This window comes from Coregonus lavaretus, assembly GCF_964263955.1.
Source record: "Coregonus lavaretus genome assembly, chromosome: 37".
Taxonomy (NCBI): Eukaryota; Metazoa; Chordata; class Actinopteri; order Salmoniformes; family Salmonidae; genus Coregonus; species Coregonus lavaretus.
The window spans coordinates 24,444,067-24,466,451 of record NC_140024.1 but is presented as its reverse complement, the minus strand read 5'-3'; the positions used below and the strand labels follow the sequence as shown (position 1 = coordinate 24,466,451).

Here is a 22,385-nt window from a genome sequence, read left to right as displayed (position 1 = left end):
AAACCCATTATTCTATTTGTGTACCCTTCACCACACTTGGCTAGTACATGATCTTGAATAACTAATTTCTTATACCCAATTAACTTAAAAGGAGTCGAGGCAATCTGAGTCCAGAAACTTCTTACACAATTTAATTTCAGTATTAATTCATAAAATAATTCAGTGTCAGTTCGAAATATAAATCTTCAATATGGATAAAGCAATAGACTTCAAAGTAAACCAATCAGTATGGCGTTAATCTCAAGCAATAGACTTCAAAAATACATAACATTGTCGTTCACCGTCAAGTAAAAAACATACTCATTGAATAACCAGTTGCAACCTTCTATACAAAGGTGGGCATATAGTGGTACAGAGAGGGTCAGATCTTCAGTCTCAATTACCTTAAATGCACCAACTACCTGTTCATGCCAGTCACTGCCAGAAATAAAATGTGGGTATATTGTTTTCCTAGCTATGGTATCCAGCTTCTAATGGTGGATATGACAGACGGCAACATGGTTCAATCTGCTTTGTGTCATTGTTGAGCACAGCCACGTCTTCAACCTCCATGACAACCAAATGAAATCAGAATGCCAGCAACAAAATGTGTTATAGCACTTGGGCTACAGTCAGCAAAGATGAGTTGAACCGATAGTTCCAATCTGTGTGCGATGTAAATAGCTGTGCAATGTGTTTTACCAGACTGCCTTATAACTCAAATTCAAAATGTGTACCTGATGACCTGTTCGTCCTCACCCTGTGCCTCAACATGGGTGGTGCTCTCCCTCTCTCTACTGACTGTCTCTGACACCTGCCATGACAACCAAATGAAATCAGAATGCAGGGAGCAGTTGTTTTGTTATAGCACTTGGGCTATAGTCAGCAAAGATGAGAAGTTGAACTGATAGTGCCTTATTACTCAAATTCTCACCTGATGACCTGTTCGTCCTCTCCCTGCATTATTGTTGCTACCATGGCTAGAAGAAGAGATCTGTGACTTTGAAAGAGGGTTTAAAGGGTGTGTGTCTCTGTCACCCAATTGAACAATTCTGGGAGGTTCTGGAGCGGCACCGGAGACAGCGTTTTCCACCACCATCAACACATTTCTCGTGGAAGAATGATGTCGCATGCCTCCAATAGAGTTGCAGACACTTGTAGGATCTATGCCAAGGCGCATTGAAGCTGTCCTGGCGGCTCGTGGTGGCCCAATGGCCTATTAAGACGCTTTATGTTGATGTTTCCTTTATTTTGGCAGTTACCTGTACATAAATAATTAGCCTACATCTCAAAGTGTAGCTTAGGTGATATGTCCACACCGATGTTGACATGAGGGAGGCATCAGAAAATGTTGCCAAACTTTAATTAGACTTTTAATTACATAAATATAGGACAAACTCCAGTCATGTTTGACAAATATAATGTAGGATCATTAACATTAACATCTAAATCCCTCTTTCTCTTTAATCATCCCTGTTTCTCTCTCTATTCATTCCTCTTTCGCTCCATGTCTCCCATCCCACCCATAGCATTATTAACCAAAGCTAGCAGAGCGGAAACCAAAGCCTACTGAAGGCACGGTTCATTCAGATCAAGCACAAGAGTGGAGAGAAAGGCCAGTGCCTGTAGCGCACCACGTATCACCCACCTTGCACCTCTGAGTGGAGGCAGTCAGCATTTTGAAACTATTTAACCATAAACTTAATTATTTAAACCCTGGAGGTTTTATGCCATTTTATGAGGCATGTCTTACCTTGTTTCAAAGTAGCCTAGCCAAAATCAGACCATAGAAATGGAGGGAATTATTTGATAAATACTTCCTTATCCCATTGAAAGCAGCTTTCTTTCATTGTCCAGCAGCCAAGGACACAATCCTAGTCATATTAGCAACCCATGCTAGCTGTTGCATCTTTAGATCTCCCCTCTTTCTAAATGTGTGGTGTGCGTTTTTAGTGTGTTACCGCTACTTGCATTCTGGAACATTCGTGCAGAGCCTACTGCCGTGTGCACATTGCTGCACTTACAATGTACAGTGGTTGTATGAATTTTGGATCTGTCGTCCCAGAACTGTCCCAGAGTCTGTTTTGAACCGTCCCAGACATATATTTGTATCGTCCTGGGACGACGGGACACCCTTAATTTCGAGCCCTGTAGCTACGTCTCCTCAGTGAACAGCAAAGAGAGGGAGGAAGTGCACGCTGCTGAACTGTTAATGCAGGGCTGCTGCCTCTGGGGACCGGGCGCAACCAAAATAGTTTTCGGCGGCTGGTGGATCCAATCATAAAATGAGGAACAAGTGTTGTTTTCTATGTTTATAACATTACAATATAATATGAAGGTCTGACATGTAGGCTAGGTTATGTGTGTGTGTGTGTGTCTGTGTGGTATGAAGTTTAAGCCTTGTTTGAACTTGAAGGTCTCGTGCAGCTTAGTAGTATTTCCAACTTGAACTTGTTGGAATGTGACATTGCAGTGCTAGAATTCTACAGAGGTCCCATTTGTGCACTTTTCACACTACTGAACCGTGCTGGCCTGGTTACAATGCTGCAACTGTGTTGGGAAAGACAATCTGAAAAGAAAATATAAAATCCAGCACAGTACGGTTTGGGTTCGAGACAGTGGGAAAAGGGTGCTAGTGTGTGTCTGTGTGTAAGTGTGTGGTAGGCTACAGTCATTCAGTTCACCACATCTACTGGACAGCTAGACACTCAAACAAGTCAGCTCTCTTCAAAACATGTATTTTATTGTGAAGTACTAACAGAGGATTTCACGCTGGCTATTTTTCCCAATATGACATCAATCGTTGCCAGGTTACCCACAGTGACACAGATTCCATCCCCACACTCTCTAAAAGTAGTGGTTCCCAACCTGGTGTTCCTTGAGGAACTCTCAGGTGTGCCACAACTTTTCCTAATCTTGATTTATTTATTTATTGAACACTTAGTGAAAAGTGACCAGTGGAATGCACATGGGAGCACTAGTGGCGGTCAGATCATACACTAAACGGCACATGGTTACATCAGTCCAGTGGGCTCAGGCTGTTACATTTGTATTATTTGAGGGGCGTGCAATCACAAGCAAAGTCATTTGTATCATTTTACTTCGTCTGTGAAAACCATTAGCACAGGCAAGTTTGATTAGGCTTAGTCAGTCATTTATTTCTTAATATATGGCTCTGGACTTAGCTATACCACAGCCTTTGCCATAGAACCATATGGAGCATGGCTTTGTGTCTGTGGTTCCACCTTTTACAATGCAGAAAACTGCTCAACTGTAGCCAAAACCATTCAAACCTATTTTACCTGAGCTATAGTTTCTTCTTTCTGGCGCAGGTTGCGAGACGCTCTTAAACGGGTGCACTCAAAAATTAACCATCATGAGTAAGGAACTATCAAAACTATGAAAATATTTCAAATAAACCCTATCTAATCTATAAAAAAAGGTTTTCACAGAAAATAAATGGTTTGCAGTATGGATCAGATGAGATGGAGGTCATTACCACTAAATAAATGAACAGGTCAATTTGAGGTCTGACGTTAATGTTATATCCCATCAAGGTGTGCCACGGTTAAAAAAAGGTTGGGAACCACTGTTCTACAGTCTAATGGAATGTTCTTCAGTCTGTGGTGGGTTAGCCATCTCTCTCTCTCTTTCTGTTGTTTTTGTTTCCAACGAAAGAGTAACTAATCTTTACAGTTTCCTCCAACTCACACCGTTACTCAGTAATTTATCTCAGTGTATCTTTACATAAATTATTTGCTGGATAACATTTCTCAATACACATCCATTACACAAAACACGAAAAGCAAAACACAAACATATGAAACAAACACATTCTTCAGTAAAAAGGCCCTCTAACATTTACCTAAATTGCCCAAAGAGGCACCAACTTTAGGCACTTTTGGAGATCATTCCACATGAGGCGCAAAAAAACTAAAAGCAAATTTACCTAACTCGGTGGAGATCATATCCAATATCAGCTTTCTGTATAAACCAGAGGAGTCAGTTATATATCGGTGTGAGTGGTACTCAATCAATGCTAGCTGGTTTACTTATTGATCATACTAACAACACTGCTGCTTCCTGTTGAAGTACAACCCAGAGATGGGCTAACAACGGGTACATGATGAATGTGTCTTCAAACGGGACTAGATACAAACGGTTGTCTGAGTTCATCTCTCTTATTTTATAAGGCCAGGTTACAGCTGCACTATATATACAAAAGTATGTGGACACCCCTTCAAATTAGTGAATTCAGCTATTTCAGCCACACCCGTTGCTGACGGATGTATAAAATCGAGCACACCGCCATGCAATCTCCATAGACAAACACTGTCAGTAGAATGGCCTTATTGAAGAGCTCAGTGACTTTCAACATGGCACCGTCATATGATGCCACCTTTCCAACAAGTCAGTTCATCAAATTTTTCTGCTAGAGCTGCCCCAGTCAACTGTAAGTGCTGTTATTGTGAAGTGGAAACATCTAGGAGCAACAACGGCTCAGCCGCGAAGTGTGTAGGCCACACAAGCTCACAGAACAGGACCACCGAGTGCTGAAGTGCGTACCACGTAAAAATAATCTGTCCTCAGTTGCAACACTCACTACTGAGTTGCAAACTGCCTCTGGAAGCAACGTCAGCACAAGAACTGTTCGTCGGGAACTTAATTAAATTGGTTTCCATGGCCGAGCAGCCGCACACAAGCCTAAGATCACCATGCGCAATGCCAAGCGTCGGCAGGAGTGGTGTAAAGCTCGCCGCCATTGGACTCTGGAGCAGTGGAAACGCGTTCTCTGGAGTGATGAATCACGCTTCACCATCTAGCAGTCCCACAGACAAAGCTGGGTTTGGCGGATGCCAGGAGAACGCTACCTGCCCCAATGCATAGTGCCAACTGTAAAGTTTGGTGGAGGAAGAATAATGGTCTGGGGCTGTTTTTCATGGTTCGGGTAGGCCCCTTAGTTCCAGTGAAGGGAAATCTTAATGCTACAACATACAATGACATTCTAGACGATTCTGTGCTTCCAACTTTGTGGCACAAAGCGAGGTCCATACAGAAATGGTTTGTCGAGATCGGTGTGGAAGAACTTGACTGGCCTGCACCGAGCCCTGATCTCAACCCCATCAAACACCTTTTGGGATGAATTGAAACGCAGACTGCGAGCCAGGCCTAATCGCTCAACATCAATGCCCGACCTCACTAATGCTCTTGTGGCTGAATGGAAGCAAGTCCGCGCAGCAATGTTCCAACATCTAGTGGAAAGCCTTCCCAGAAGAGTGGAGGCTGTTATAACGGCATATTAATGCTCATGATTTTGGAATGAGATGTTCGACGAGCAGGTGTCCACATACTTTTGTTCATGTAGTGTATCAAGTACTTATGTATATAATGTATGTATAATACTTATATTTTACTTCATACTCTAATGTGAAGATGTGTTTGATGTTGTTTCAGATGCCTTCCAGGATGTCAGATCTGCCAGCAGTTGGTGAGGTGAGTCTTTGGCCCTATTCGGATCTCCCAGACAGACATGAGCTCAGTCCATAGTGCCCCCACTGTATAGTACTGTATATAATACTTCACTGTATAGTACTGTATATAGTACTCCACTGTATATAGTACTGTACTACACCCCGGTCCTGTCAAGAAACCATTACCTTCCAGGCTTTGTGTGTCATGAGGAACACATCATCCCTCTGAGGTGACTGAGAGAGGGTGTATGGGAGAGCAGGACCTAGACTGCTCTGTGTGTATATCTCTCTTTATGGAAGTGTAGAGGGGGAAAGCTGATGATTCCTATGGGGCTATGACGTGTGTGTGTGTAAAATAATATTTAGCTCTCTGTCCCCCCCCACCCCCCTTCCTCTAGATGCTGCTGTGGTCGGCTGGTACGGCAGCATGCTGGGTTTACAGCCAGCCTGGCCATGAAGTACTCGGACGTGAACTTGGGTGGGGGGGCAGAGGGTGGGGTGCAGCCGGAGTTGGAGGAGTGGGCTGTGGACAAACACACAGAGGAGAGCCCTACAGACGCTTACGGCATCGTTAACTTCCAGGGAGGGTCGCACTCTTACAGAGCCAAGGTAGGGTGGAGAGAAGCTTACACACTCAAGCGCACACACACACACACACACACACACACACACTCACAGAGACTGACACTCCCTAAGCGCTTAACCCAACAAGCCAAAACAGTGTCTAAGTCACATTGTGTCTATGGCCATCACCCCAAATGTATACAGTATAAGACATCCTTTGACCTGGCCTGGCTTAGCATTCTGGAAACTCTTCAGTGCCCTGAGCTGAGCAGCCTAGCCTGTCTAGCCTTCCTCGATAGCCAGTGGGTTCATCCCAAATGGCATCCTATTCCCTATATAGTGCCCTACTTTTGACCATAGCCTATTGGGCTCTGGTCAAAAGTAGTGCACTATGTAGGTAAAAGGGTGCCATTTGGGACGTAGACAACTATACCACCTAGGAAAACACTTTTACCTCAGACTAACTTACTTACTTAGGCCTTTGTATAAACATAGGTAATGTTTCTGATGAGTCAACTACATTTTACATTTTATTTTTTACATTTTAGTAATTTAGCAGACGCTCTTATCCAGAGCGACTTACAGTTAGTGAGTGCATACATTTTTCATAATGGCCCCCCGTGGGAAACGAACCCACAACCCTGGCGTTGCAAGCGCAATGCTCTACCAACTGAGCTACAGGGGACCTACATCCTGTTCAGACTAAACTAAGTGTTTATTGTTGTGGTTATTCTAGATGAAGGAGGTGAATATAATCACATAACGCCATTTAATCTAATATTTTAGAAACAGCAGTGACTATAATACGAGGAAATCCCCCTCTTAAAACTACAGGTTTATTATGCCTTGGAGCAAGTGAAGGGGTTGGGTGGCTGTGAGACTGAGGATATCCTTTACTGTACTGTACATTCCGCTTTCCATGGCCCAGATTAACACATTTAATGGAGAATCTGTATCAAGCATGTCCATGTAGGTTCGGGAAATCAGCCCTCAAAGACCCAAGTATTGACATTGCAACATCATTAATAATAATGTTGTGCTCAGAGTTCAAACTTAAAATTAAAGCTGGGCGTCTTTTGAAAGGACTACAACATTTTGTTTGTACATGAGAAGTTCTAACCCTCCAATTTCTCCTTTCGGCTCCCCTCTCTCCTCTCCTCTCCTCTCCTCTCCTCTCCTCTCCACTCCTCTCCTCTCCACTCCTCTCCTGTCCCCAGTATGTGCGTCTGTCCCATGACAGCAGGCCAGAGAGCATCCTGAGGCTGATGCTGAATGAGTGGCAGATGGAGCTTCCTAAGATCCTCATCTCTGTCCACGGAGGCATCCAGAACTTTGACCTGCACCCCCGTATCAAACAGGTGGTGGGGAAGGGCCTGATCAAAGCTGCTGTCACCACTGGGGCGTGGATACTGACGGGAGGGGTTAACACAGGTGACACACATTTGCATAGAAAAACGCACATACACTAGCACACACGTGCACACAGATTTGCGCAAACTCTCTCACACACTGACACACACACACACACACTGCTATTACAGTTATTGTTCTTATTAAGCAAAAGGCACACAAGTCGGGTGTTCTGTCTTAGCAGAGTACTACTGGGACCTAAAGACTGTGTTTAACTCATTATGGAGACCTAATGATCATGTTTGACTCATTACTTAATGACAGTGTTTAACTGATTACTTACTGTAGTGGGTTAATTAACCAGGCTGGTGTTTACTCTGACTGGTCCTGATAGTGACACTCCACTGCAGCAAACTGGCTATCCAGACAACTACACTTGTAACTAGTCTGTTTGGATACATTGCTTGTTGTTGATTGGTTGTATTTGAACCCCTGACCTCCAGGTGTTGCCAAACATGTGGGTGATGCACTGAAGGAACACTGTTCTAGATCGTCAAGGAAGATCTGTACAATTGGAGTCGCTCCCTGGGGCGTCATTGAGAACCGCAATGACCTCATCGGGAGAGACGTAAGGAACACACAAGTTTGTTTTACTATCCTTGTGGGGACCAAACAATTGATTAAAATCCTATTTTCACTAACCTTAACCCCTAAACCTAACTCCTAACCCTAAAATAGCCTTTTTCCTTGTGGGGATCGGCGAAATGTCGTTTTCCTTGTTTGACTATCCTTGTGAGGACTTCTGGTCCCCACAAGGATAGTAAAACCCAAAAACCCCACACACAAACAAGCACATCACAATACTTACATACCCAGTATTTATTTTTCAAGTGGTCAAAAATATCTGCTGTCCAGTCAGAATAGTGTGTGTGTGTGTCCCAGGTTGTAGCCCCCTACCAGACATTGCTGAACCCCCTGTCCAAGCTAAACGTGTTGAACAACCTCCACTCCCACTTCCTGCTGGTGGATGATGGGACCGTGGGGAAGTATGGAGCAGAGGTCGAACTACGCCGCCAGCTGGAAAAACACATCAAACTGCAGAGGATACACGCACGTAAGCGACACACACACACACACACACACACACACACACACACACACACACACACACACACACACACACACACACACACACACACACACACACACAATAAATACATTACATTTACATTTTAGTCATTTAGCAGACGCTCTTATCCAGAGCGACTTACAGTTAGTGAGTGCATACATGATTTATTTATTTTTCATACTGGCCCCCCGTGGGAAACGAACCCACAACCCTGGCGTTGCAAACGCCATGCTCTACCAACTGAGCTACATCCCTGCCGGCCATTCCCTCCCCTACCCTGGACGACGCTGGGCCAATTGTGCGCCGCCCCATGGGTCTCCCGGTCGCGGCCGGCTACGACAGAGCCTGGATTCGAACCAGGATCTCTAGTGGCACAGCTAGCACTGCAATGCATTGACCTGCAGAGGATACTTTAGCAATAAGGCATGAGAATCGTGGATTATCGTGAATAACACACCATTTTGGGCTGTTCTTACGCACAACGGGAAGCGGAGTGCCGGTAAACAATACTTGAGTGCGTTATTCATGATAATCCACAGGTTGGAGTGCCTTATTGCTTTTATAAAACGATTACTAACATATTTTTAAAAAAAGATTAACAACATGTTTTCATTTTAACAGTAAATTCATTTGATTTCATCCTTCCACCCAACAATATAGTCTGGTCAAACCCCAGTTGTGAGTTCTATTTCTGAGGTTGCTTGCCAAAAGCACTGGTTGTTTGTTTTATTGGCACATTAGCTAGCCAAGCGGACTGGTCGCCAGTTCTAATTGCTAAGGGTTACTATGCCGGCTAGCTATTTTCCCTTTGCTAGCTAAGCAACTAAAGCTAACACAATCCCATCAAGCAGCTGGAATGACAGCAAACTAGCTCAATTTCTGTTTGTTTCACCTTTGTTTATTGCCATTTCTTTGGATATTTCCATAATAATAATGCTGATGCATGAACAGGGCCCGCCCCGCCTATTAGGCAGAATTAGGTGGCTGACAACGGCGGCATTTTCCGAGCTAAACGTATCTCGCCCAATGGCATATGGGCTATTTAGGTGAGTGCTGATGCCAACCCATGATAAGCAGTGCCCACTTTGGCAAAGCCAGGGGCGCAAAATATTTATCTTGTCCATGCCCAGCATGCCTCTCCAGAGTGCTGTTGAAGATCAGCAGCGCTGCGTTGCTTCACCAACACTCAAGTCACCTATCATAAATAATGTAGTCTATAGGAGACTAGTAACCTATGTGGTTTTTCTGTAGCCTACAGACTGGAGACCATATTTATGACAATGTTATGAGACAGACACTTTTGGCACGTGTCTCCGACCACATACCCCTATTAAATAAAAATGAACTTCCATATCCTAAAACCAGGACAGGTCAAAATATAATGGACAATATGGAATTAAATTAGGCTACTCCCGTCTGCTGCGGGAGTTTCACGCCGTGGGCTAAATTGTCATGAATCAATGATTTCAATTGTAGGCCTATTTGTCAATTTTTTACGAGCTGATCATAGCGAAGAAGAAAACACATCTGCATTTACCGCTGTGTAAACACATTGATTCTCACTGAAAATAGGCTCATAACCGCTGTGTAAACACATTGATTCTCACTGAAAATAGGCTCATAACCGCTGTGTAAACACATTGATTCTCACTGAAAATAGGCTCATAACTCCTGATGAACTTGGGTATCTCTCATGCAGATCTTAAATAGACGACATGATGAGTCTTAAGCCTTGGTCGGGAATCAGGTCTAGGCTAATAAAGCCAATGCAAACGGTAGGACACGGATGGGCAGTCATAAAATTGCATTGCGGCCCGTCACTGTAGGCTACACTATTCTAGTTTTTCTCGCCTAGGGTGGAAGAACGGCCAGGACTAGGCCTGCATGAATTCGCCTGGCTCAGAGAAGCTGTCTGTCTCGTCCGAACACGTTCATTCTCATTTTGCACGCTGAAGGTTGCATTCCAACATTGTTGCAGAGATCGGAGAGGCAGACTGCAAGGTTTAGACAAACCCCCACTGTTACAAACCAAATGCTAGGCTAGAAACATGGGGGAAATAATGTCTAGATGCTTTGTCCAGTAGAGATAACGTTTTGGAATTGCCTGGCTGGGCTGTGGGACAGTGAATGCACGGTGATAATTCAAATAGCACTGTTAACAGGCATTACCCGTGGATTATTGTAAATAACTAACGACTATCAACCAATTAGCATCCAGGATCTAAACGTAACGTTTTATTATTATTATTTTCGCCACAGGCATCTTCTGTGGCTGTGTGTTGAGAGTACTTTGACACCTGAAGGCAATGTCTAAGAATTACGATCCGGTCCAAAATGATTGGCACCCTTGATAAAGATGAGCAAAAAATGTATATCAGTAAGTGTCTCCTACCGTAGTTGCTGTATCTCCCCTGGCCTGTTCTGTCTCTGTGTGGTGGTTCTAAGTGCCAGTGTGTGACAGAAGTAGTTTACCAGAGACCGGCTATTATCACAGTAACCTTAGATACCCTATTATTATAATATCCTAGGCAGACACCCATACAGTATGTACACCCAGTGTAGAAAGCCTCTGTTATTATGGTGTGGCAGTCCGATGACCTGCTGAAACACCCTCTTATAATGGTGGTTTAAGACCTGTGACATGTCTCTCTCAATTAACCATTTACTGCTTTCCTGTTGTCATCACAAACAGAGACCGATAGAATACAGGATCTACAGTAGATGAACATACAATGTTGATATTTGAGACGTTTCCAATGTTCTTCTACAGCATATTTAGTGATCTTCTGACTCTCTCTCTCTCTCTGTCTCTGTCTCTCTCTGTCTCGATCTCTCTGTATCTCTCTGTCTCTCTCAATCTCTCCCTCCCTCCCTCCCTCCCTCCCTCCCAGGAATTGGTCAGGGTGTTCCTGTGGTAGCGTTGATATTTGAAGGGGGTCCCAACGTAATTCTGACGGTGTTGGAGTACCTTCAGGAGACTCCCCCTGTCCCTGTGGTGGTCTGTGAGGGGACTGGCCGCGCTGCTGACATACTGGCCTACGTCCACAAACAGACTGAGGAAGGGGGGTGAGACACACACATTCCTCCAACCCATTGACCCACATATAATGGGCTTCCACAAGGTTCTGTGCTAGGACCGTTACTTAGAGGATGGATGGTAACATAACTTCCTTTAACCCTTCAGGGGTCTACCTGATGGTGTGGATACGGAAATCATCGCTACGATCAAAAAGACGTTCAACTTCAGCCACAGCGATGCGATCCACCTCTTCCAGACCCTTGTGGAATGTATGAAGAGCAAAGAACTGGTAAACACACAGTTAACTCACAGTTAATACATGGAACTCTATTCCACATCAGGTAACTGATGCAAGCAGTAGAATCAGATTAAAAAAACTAATAAAAATACACCTTATGGAACAGCGGAGACTGTGAAGAGACACACGCACAGACACATGATAAGACCCACTCTACACACACGTACACATGGATGTTGTATTGTAAATATGTGATAGTGGAGTAGTGGCCTGAGGGAGCACACTAAATGTATTGGGTGAAGTGTTATGATATATATTATGGTATATATGGTGTTATGGTATAATATTTCAAATGGCATATAACTGTCTTAATGTTGCTGGACCCCAGGAAGAGTAGCTGCTGCCTTGGCAACGGCTAATGGGGATCCTTAATAAATACAAATACTTAATTAATTTTAAGAGAATGCTGAATCCTACAATGCATACTGTGTCCTCTGTTCATAGTCTGATCATGATCAATATAAAGATACGGATTAAAAGAATAACGCTTATCATTTTTCCTAAATACCAGAATGTAATGCATTACTTACGATGAATGACTGCCTGTTTTCTCTCTCTTTCTGTCTTCCCTCTGAATGACAGATCACTGTGTTTCATATTGGCTCTGAGGACCACCAGGATATCGATGTGGCCATACTGAGGGCATTACTGAAAGGTGTGTGTGCGAAGCGTGTGTGTGTTTGAAGCGTGTGTGTGATGGGTAACTCCATCGCAGTGTCCTGCTGTTTGACTGACAGAAGATCTGTGCCCATGACTCCTCTCTGACCTCTGACCTCCTAGAGAAAGGGAGAAGGCAAATGAAAAGACCATAATAATAACAAAAAGAGAAGGGCGAGACAGTGGGTTGTGTAGCAAAAGTTTTCATTTGTATGTTTTCATTTTGAAACTGATACTATAGAGATGTTTTGAGAAGTCATCACTCTCTTCCCTCCCTGTCTAAATCTCTCTCTCGTCATGCTCTCTCTCTCTCTCTCTCTCTCTCGTCCTCTTTCTCGTCCTTCTCTCTCTCTCTCTCTGGTCCTGCGCTCTCTCTCGCTCTCTCTCTTGATCTCTTTTGGGGTTTCCCTGTGGGTCTCAGAGGGGCTTATTGCTAGGTACTCTGAGGCCCCATTCTCACAACACATAAAGCTTTCCTCTTCTCACTTTTCTCCGTTCTATTCTATCCATTCTGGCTCTAAGACAGAGGGCAAGAGAGAGCTCTGAAAGGATAGGTACTCACCTGTTTTGCTAAAACATGAATGTGTCTGTCCTGGTGTAGTCAGTAGTTGTGTGTGCATGTTTGCCTATCTGTTAGTGGTCTTCCATCTAGATAGAACTGCCAAAGGGGGTGGAGTTGCAATCTACTGTAGAGATAGCCTGCACAGCTCTATCATACTATCCAGGTCTGTGTCCAAACAGTTTGAGCTTCTACTTCTAAAAATCCACCTTTCCAGAAATAAGTCTCTCACTGTTGCCGCTTGCTACAGACCCCCCTCAGCCCCCAGCTGTGCCCTGGACACCATATGTGAATTGATTGCCCCCCATCTATCCTCAGAGTTCGTATTGCTTGGTGACCTAAACTGGGATATGCTTAACACCCCGGCCGTCCTACAAACTAAACTAGATGCCCTCAATCTCATACAAATGATCAAGGAACCTACCAGGTACAATCCTAAATCCGTTAACATGGGCACCCTCATAGATATCATCCTGACTAATTTACCCTCTAAAACCAGGATCTCAGCGATCACTGCCTTATTGCCTGCGTCCGTAACGGGTCCGCGGTCAAACGACCACCCCTCATCACTGTCAAACGCTCCCTAAAACACTTAAACGAGCAGGCCTTTCTAATTGACCTGGCCCGGGTATCCTGGATGGATATTGACCTCATTCCGTCAGTAGAGGATGCCTGGTTGTTCTTTAAAAGTGCTTTCCTCTCCATCTTAAATAAGCATGCCCCATTCAAAAAATTCAGAACTAAGAACAGATATAGCCCCTGGTTCACCCCAGACTTGACTGCCCTTGACCAGCACAAAAACATCCTGTGGTGTACTGCATTAGCATTGAACAGCCCCCGCGATATGCAACTTTTCAGGGAAGTCAGGAACCAATATACACAATCAGTTAGGAAAGCAAAGGCTAGCTTTTTCAAACAGAAATTTGCATCCTGTAGCACTAACTCCAAAACGTTTTGGGACACTGTAAAGTCCATGGAGAATAAGAGCACCTCCTCCCAGCTGCCCACTGCACTGAGGCTAGGAAACACTGTCCTCTGTAGCTCAATTGGTAGAGCATGGCGCTTGTAATGCCAGGGTAGTGGGTTCGATCCCCGGGACCACCCATACGTAAAAATGTATGCACACATGACTGTAAGTCGCTTTGGATAAAAGCGTCTGCTAAATAGCATATTATATTATACTACCAATAAATATACGATAATCGAAAATTTCAACAAGCATTTTGCTACGGCTGGCTGCTTTCCACCTGGCTACTCCTACCCCGATCACCAGCTCTGCACCCTCCACTGCAACTTGCCCATGCCCCCCCTGCTTCTCCTTCACCCAAGTTAACAAACAGATCACCGACCATTTCGAATCCCACCGTACCTTCTCCGCCATGCAATCTGGTTTCTGAGCTGGTCTTGGGTGCACCTCAGCCACGCTCAAGGTCCTAAACGATATTATAACCGCGATCGATAAAAGACAGTACTGTGCAGCCCTCTTCATTGACCTTGCCAAGGCTTTCGACTCCGTCAATCACCGCATTCTTATTGGTAGACTAAATAGCCTTGGTTTCTCAAATGACTGCCTCACCTGGTTCACCAACTACTTCTCAGATAGAGTTCAATGTGTCAAATCGGAGTGCCTGTTGTCTGGACCTCTGGCAGTCTCTATGGGGGTGCCACAGGGTTCAATTCTCGGGCCGACTCTATTCTCTTTGTATATCAATGATGTCGCTCTTGCTGCTGGTGACTCTCAGATCCACCTCTACGCACACGACACCATTTTGTATACATCTGGCCCTTCATTGGACACTGTGTTAACAAACCTCCAAACGAGCTTCAATGCCATACAGCACTCCTTCTGTAGCCTCCAACTTCTCTTAAATGCTAGTAAAACTAAATGCATGCTCTTCAATCGAACGCTGCTTGCACCCGCCCGCCCGACTAGAATCACTACTCTCGGCGGGTCTGACTTAGAATATGTGGACAACTACAAATACCTTGGTGTCTGGTTAGACCGTAAACTCTCCTTCCAGACTCACATTGAGCATCTCCAATCCAAAGTTAAATCTAGAATCGGCATCCTATTTCGCAACAAAGCCTCCTTCACTAATGCTGCCAAACATGCCCTGATTATCCTACTGATCCTTGACTTTGGCGATGTCATTTAAAAAATAGCCTCCAACACTCTACTCAGCAAATTGGATGTAGTCTATCACAGTGCCATCCGCTTTGTCACCAAAGCCCCATATACTACCCACCATTGTGACCTGTACGCTCTCGTTGGCTGGCCCTCACTACATATTCGTCGCCAAACCCACTGGCTCCAGGTCATCTATAAATCACTGCTAGGCAAATCCCCGCCTTATCTTAGCTCATTGGTCACCATAGCAACACCCACCCGTAGTCTGCGCACCAGCAGGTATATCTCACTGGTCATCCCCAAAGCCAACACCTCCTTTGGCCGCCATTCCTTCCAGTTCTCTGCTGCCAATGACTGGAACTGCAAAAATCTCTGAAGCTGGAGACTCTTATCTCCCTCACTAACTTTAAGCATCAGTTGTCAGAGCAGCTTACCGATCACTGCACCTGTTCACAGCCCATCTGTAATTAGCCCACCCAACCACCTCATCCCCATATTGTTATTTATTTTGCTCATTTGGACCCCAGTATCTCTATTTGCACACCATCTTCTGCACATCTATCATTCCAGTGTTAATACTAAATTGTAATTATTTTGCACTATAGCCTATTTATTGCCTTACCTCCATAACTTGCTACATTTGCACACACTGTATATAGACTTTCTATTGTGTTATTGACTGTACGTTGTGTTTACCCCATATGTAACTCTGTGGTGTTGTTTTTATCGCACTGCTTTGCTTTATCTTGGACAGGTCGCAGTTGTAAATGAGAACTTGTTCTCAACTGGCTTACCTGGTTAAATAAAGGTGAAATAAATAAATAAAAAATGAAATAAGTAGATCAGACAAAGGTAGGAATGTGTTCCTGGTCCGCCCTGCCCAGCGTTTCTACCAGCTATGTAGATCGTCTTTGATCCCGTAGTATAGGTCCCCTGTAGCTCAGTTGGTAGAGCATGGCGCTTGCAACGCCAGGGTTGTGGGTTCGTTTCCCACGTGGGGCCAGTATGAAAATGTATGCACTAACTAACTGTAAGTCACTCTGGATAAGAGCATCTGCTAAATGACTAAAATGTAGAGGAACCAGTCCAGTCAGTCTAGAGTTCAGGACATTCTGACTGAACATAATAGATCCCTAGCCAGCAGGAAAATACAAGCCTGTCAAACCAGTATTAGTCCTGGTCAACCAGTAACACATCCTCAATAGGAGGCCTCCAATAGCTCATTAGACCCTAAATGATACATACACAAGCATATAGAAATACCTTTAAAATAGCTGTCCAGTATTTCCAGATTTCTATGAAATATGACCTATAATGAATTACAACATGAGTGAAATAGTTTTACTTCCAAAAATGGTAATTAAGTATGTATGTTAAAAAGCAGCTTGTCTGTGTTTGAATGGTGTGGGCTTACTGCAACAACAGAATGGTGTGGGCTTACTGCAACAACAGAATGGTGTGGGCTTACTGCAACAACAGAATGGTGTGGGCTTACTGCAACAACAGAATGGTGTGGGCTTACTGCAACAACAGAATGGTGTGGGCTTACTGCAACAACAGAATGGTGTGGGCTTACTGCAACAACAGAATGGTGTGGGCTTACTGCAACAACAGAATGGTGTGGGTGTAAATGGCTGATCAGCCAATCAGCCACCTCGTGATAATGAGACGTCTCCTCTATGAGGAAATATGAGATGTCTCCTCTATGAGGAAATATGAGACGTCTCCTCTGAGGAAATGGCAAGCATTTTTGAAACGGTCTGTTTGAGATACAACTTTGAGGTGGGGTTTTTGAAGTGTTTTTTTCCTGTAATTTATGCTTTGGCCACAAATATGAGTATAGGACAAGTCAACAACATTATTTGGGTTTGCGTTAACAGATTATGAGCCATTAAAAGTGAGATTTTCACTGGACAGTTACTTTAAGATTTCCTCCATAAACATATCAGATGAACCGTAAGGTTACAGAGACATGTTTGTAAATATGGAAATGTACCTCCTCCCACATCAGGACTTACATCCTGAAAATACAACTTGAACTTTAAATCCTGTAGGAAATTCTCTCTCCATGGTAGTTGTATTTGACTGTGTATTAGTATGCACTATATATATTTTTTTTTAATAAGGTACACTAAACAGGTACACATAGACAGAGAATCAAGTGACAAGACCAAACAAGTTCCCTTCCCATCCACAGGACTTCCCCAACCCAAAGTTAGATTAGTGGTTCACAATAGCAGTCTTTTTACAGAGTCATACATTTGATGAAAGAGCAAATATGTTTATTTTTCTCGCCCCATGCATGAGTCCTACATATATTTCCATGTTTTTAATGTCCATGAATGATAGCAGCCACTGCTGTCTGCTTAAAGAATGAGGAGCCTGCCAACGTGATACTATCATTCTTTGGTCTGCTGTCAAACCAGCCAAATAGGTCTAAAGTAGTGTCTTCATTTAACAATAAAATAGATGGGGAACATGGTACATTTCTACCCATTATGTCAGAAAGACAGGATGAAACACAACTTGAGAAATGTAAAGCGCCTGGGCACTCCCAAATCATATGAAAGAACTTATCAGGAGCCCACTGAGGGCACAGTGAGCAACTTGGGGATTGTCTAGCTTTCATGCAGTAGAATCCTAACTTCAAATTGGTGTGTAACTCTGACATCATGCATGGATTTATATGGACGATTAGTGTTGGATGTTAGGATATGGTCCTGTGTAAACCGGAGTGGTTAGTATGGGATTGAATCTGTATTATTCTGTATGGTTGTTTCTGTAGTCCGTCCTCCCCCTAGCCCTGTTATCTTAATCCTGCTGCTAAGTCAACAGGAAACACTGCATTAATGGTAATGTTTGTGTTTTGCGTGTGTGTTGTTTGTATGCTGTGCATGTGTGTGTGCTTACGCTGCTGCTACTCTGTTTATTATATATCCTGATTGCCTAGTCACTTTTACCCTTACCCACATGTACATACTGTATTACATCAATTACCTCAACTACCTCGTACCCAGCACATTGACTCGGTACTGGTACTCCTTCTATATAGCCTCATTATTGTTTTTATTGTGTTACTATTTCCTTTTTTATTTAGCAAATATTTGTCTTACTTTTTAACTTTGCATTGTTGTGACCAATAACATTTGATTCGTGTTCTACTCCTCCAGGCACCAATGAGTCTGCGTTTGACCAGCTGGTTCTGACTCTGGCCTGGGACCGGGTGGACATCGCCAAGAACCATGTGTTCGTCTATGGACAACAGCTACTGGTACGTCTGTCTGTGTGGCTGGCTGGCTGGCTCTCTCTGTCTGTGTGGCTGGCTAGCTGGCTGGCTGGCTGGCTGGCTGTCTCTCTCGTGTCTCTGTCTCTGGCTGGCTGGCTGGCTAGTTGTCTGTCTGTCAAGACTGCATCTATTATGAATGTGCTGTTCACCAGTATCAGCCTAAATGAAAACCTTTAATTTAAACCCCAAATATCTCCTAAGCTAGCCACTCCAGAGTCAGTGGTCCTATATGACCCAAGGGACAGGCTACAGGAAGGCTGCAAGTAGACTGTTTATTTGGACTAATCTGAACTGGTCTGGTATATTTATTCAGGATATACAAACGTCCAGTCACTTGTTAGTGCAGTCAATGTTGGATCCTTGTTGAGGTGTGTGTGTGTGTGTGTGTGTGTGTGTGTGTGTGTGTGTGTGCGGGCGCAGGTGGGTTCGTTGGAGCAGGCCATGCTGGATGCCTTAGTGATGGACCGTGTGGAGTTTGTAAAGCTCCTGATTGAGAATGGAGTCAGCATGCACAGGTTCCTTACCATCACACGACTGGAGGAGCTATACAACACGGTAACACACATACACAGCTCACCAATTTCACACACATACACATAATGATGCTCCACAGGGCTCTATGCTGGTACCATTACTGTTCTCATCACACGTGCAACCTCTCGAATCTAACGTTTGATTTGTATTCTGTCAAAATCATTTCTAAATGGTCTGTTTGTCCATGGTCCTGCTGGGCATCGTGTTTTTATCTGTGTCTTTTCTGTTCCAGAAACAGTCCCCTACCAATCCAACGCTCTTCAACCTTGTAAGGGATGTCAAACAGGTACACCTTTGACTTCCTGTCAACCATTGATTGTCAATAAAGTTTTTATTAAATTGAACAATAGTAATTGATGATGATGGTGTTGTTGATTAGATTAGTATGGCTCACTATGACTCTTATTATGATTCTTTCCAGGGTAATCTCCCCCCTAACTACAAGATGACGTTAATTGACATTGGCCTGGTGATAGAGTTCCTGATGGGCGGGACTTACAGGTGCAACTACACCAGGAAACGCTTCAGGATCATCTACAACAATCTCCACGGCAACAGCAGGGTAAGGGTTAACGGTTAGTGTTAAGGGTTGAAGATTACAGGTTAAAAGGTGAGGTCGCTTCAGGGTCAAGGGATAAACTAATTTTTCACACAGGTTATTTTGATCTTCCGGTTTCACTGATTGATTCACTTAGAGTAATGGTGAAGGTAAACTTTTCTCTATCTCTTTCTCTCGGTCTCGCTCCCTCCCTCACTCCCTCCTCTCTCTCCAGAGGTCAGGTCGCCACTCTGCGGGGCCTGGGTCCCACCTGAGGAAGAGCCAAGAGTCGTTCAGTATCCAGGCCGACAAGAAGGAAAAGACCAGGCACAACCACTTCATCAAGACTGCACAGCCATACAAACCCAAGGTACACACACACACACAACACGGAGAGTCGTTTGAGAACACACTGGCTACGCCGATGACTTTGAGCTGTACCGTGCTATAAGGCTAGCAAGCATTAAAAATTACACCTCAATGGAAGAGAAGGTGAAGTAACTGAAGGAATGGGTGGCAGGTATCAACATGCTTCTTAATGTAAAAAAAATAGTATTTTTAACTAAGAATTTGCTATTCCAAAAATCCTCCCCAACCAGCTCCACTAATCCTGGGTTGACAGGCTGTTCCAGTTGTAACAAGCACAAAATACCATGGCTTCCACTTGGACAACTAACTCAGTGGGGAGTAGGGACCAACACATTGACCAATGAAAAACGCTTCAAAGCGTCTCTATTTCATGACTGTGACTTGTGTGATGGCAAGGAACGGCCTGTCCACTGATGACCTTGTGGAGATCTACACCACTGTAATCCGACCATGCCTGGAGTATGCCAGTGTGTTGCTGGTGGGCTGCACAAAGAAGCAGCAAGATGCACTGGACAGGTTACAGAAAAGGGCAAGCAAGATAATAACAAAAAACCGAGACATCCCACTGACCCTTCCACCACTACAGTCATGGAGAGAGCAAGCAGCAGTAAGATTGGTCGTTGACATGCACCAACCTGACCACCGTCTACAGGATCTCCTACCACAGAGAATGGGAGATTACTGGCAGAGTACTCCGCAACCAGAACCAACTGTCCAGCATCAACGCAAGGACAAATAGGCTGAACATTTCTAATCAGACTTTTTAATAACAAAATGTGACTTTTTAAACTGTAATTTCTTGTAAGATAGGACCTTTTTAATTTAATGTAGTATTTTGTGTTTTTGAAGTATTGTCTAAATGTAACTGTGCATTCTGCATTACTCTTGTTGACTGCGAGCATGAATTAAATCAATCAATCAAATCAATACAAATCCAAGGTACACACATACACACGATCAGTCATACAAACCCACGCCACAGAACTGAGCCATCAGATTACATTAAACTCCCCCTCTCGACACCCACCCCTCTCCCTCTTAGTTGGAGTCGGCGACAGACCAGTCCAAGAAAAAAGCCAAGGAGGAGATAGTTGACATCGACGACCCGGAGACGCGCAGGTTCCCGTACCCGTTCAACGAACTGCTGATGTGGGCCGTCCTGATGAATAGGCAGAAGATGTCTCTGTTCTTCTGGAAGCATGGGGAGGAAAGCATGGCCAAGGCCCTGGTGGCCTGTAAACTCTGTCGCTCCATGGGCTATGAGGCCAAGAAGAGTGACGTGGTCGACGACACCTCTGAGGAACTCAAGGACTACTCAAAGTATGTATGACACATTACACACCAAATAACTATGACACTTCAATCCTCACTAATTCTCAGAGTATAATATGTGACAGATGACATACTAATACTTTGAGTACTCCAAGTATGACGCATTACTACTAGTAGTCACTAAAACGTAGTCACTAATACTCAAGGCTACTTGAAGTATGAGTATTACTGAGTATTAGTATGTAATGTGTCAGACTATTATTGTGAGTGAGGTGCTGACAATGAGGTGCTGTGTTGCAGTGACTGATGATGATGTTTATGATGGTGTTTTTAATGAGTTTGATACCCTGTTATGCGTGTCATGTTTGCAGTGATGATGATGATGATGTCTGGAGTAATGTAGATATTATTATTTTATAGTGAATTTGGCACTCTAGCAGTGGACCTCCTGGAACAGTCGTTCAGACAGGATGAAACCATGGCGATGAAGCTGCTGACCTACGAACTGAAGAACTGGAGTAACAGCACCTGTCTGAAGCTGGCAGTGTCGTCACGGTTACGACCCTTCGTGGCTCACACCTGTACCCAGCTGCTGCTGTCAGACATGTGGATGGGACAACTCAACATGAGGAAGAACTCCTGGTACAAGGTGACACTGCCCAGCAATGCAGTGTATACACACACACACACACACACACATAATGGTGTTCTACAGGGCTCTGTGCTTAGACGGTTATTATAGATGTATTATGTTTTTTTCTCATTTTTTTCTCATTCTCATTTTCCTGGTCCCTCCTGAGTAAACATAAATAAAAATATATAATAAATACATATAAAAACGAAATATAATCTGAATATAATAATCTATATATTTCTAGGTGATCCTCAGTATCCTGGTGCCTCCTGCCATCCTCCTGTTGGAGTTCAAGACAAAGGCAGAGATGTCCCACATCCCTCAGAGTCAGGACGCCCATCAAATGACCATGGAGGATAGCGAACACAACTTCCATAACACCACCGACAACATACAGATGGTCAGAATCAATATGACAGAGTTCATCACATCTGTTATCTTAGTTTATGTTGTATTTTCTTATCTTACTGTGTCTGTTCTGGCATGTACACTGGTGCTACTGGTATTCTGATGGTCCTGGTATTTAACTATGAGGGGTAGCTATGATGGTCCTGGGGCTTAGCTATGAGGGGTAGCTATGATGGTCCTGGGGATTTAG

General features: G+C 43.9%; 1 protein-coding gene across 1 annotated transcript in view; it reads left to right on the top strand.

The window, feature by feature from the left end:
- LOC311111121 (transient receptor potential cation channel subfamily M member 7-like) overlaps nucleotides 1-22,385 on the top strand; it is a 72,529-nt gene that overhangs the window by 15,909 nt on the left and 34,235 nt on the right. Inside the window, exons 3-18 of the mRNA XM_084153807.1 lie at nucleotides 5,434-5,472; nucleotides 5,849-6,059; nucleotides 7,232-7,445; nucleotides 7,868-7,992; nucleotides 8,307-8,478; nucleotides 11,385-11,559; nucleotides 11,678-11,801; nucleotides 12,393-12,465; nucleotides 18,325-18,425; nucleotides 18,861-18,995; nucleotides 19,207-19,260; nucleotides 19,396-19,536; nucleotides 19,748-19,882; nucleotides 20,924-21,201; nucleotides 21,574-21,802; nucleotides 22,032-22,187. Coding sequence (XP_084009933.1) covers nucleotides 5,434-5,472; nucleotides 5,849-6,059; nucleotides 7,232-7,445; nucleotides 7,868-7,992; nucleotides 8,307-8,478; nucleotides 11,385-11,559; nucleotides 11,678-11,801; nucleotides 12,393-12,465; nucleotides 18,325-18,425; nucleotides 18,861-18,995; nucleotides 19,207-19,260; nucleotides 19,396-19,536; nucleotides 19,748-19,882; nucleotides 20,924-21,201; nucleotides 21,574-21,802; nucleotides 22,032-22,187 — 2,362 coding nt within the window. The remainder of the gene's footprint in view (nucleotides 1-5,433; nucleotides 5,473-5,848; nucleotides 6,060-7,231; nucleotides 7,446-7,867; nucleotides 7,993-8,306; nucleotides 8,479-11,384; nucleotides 11,560-11,677; nucleotides 11,802-12,392; nucleotides 12,466-18,324; nucleotides 18,426-18,860; nucleotides 18,996-19,206; nucleotides 19,261-19,395; nucleotides 19,537-19,747; nucleotides 19,883-20,923; nucleotides 21,202-21,573; nucleotides 21,803-22,031; nucleotides 22,188-22,385) is intronic.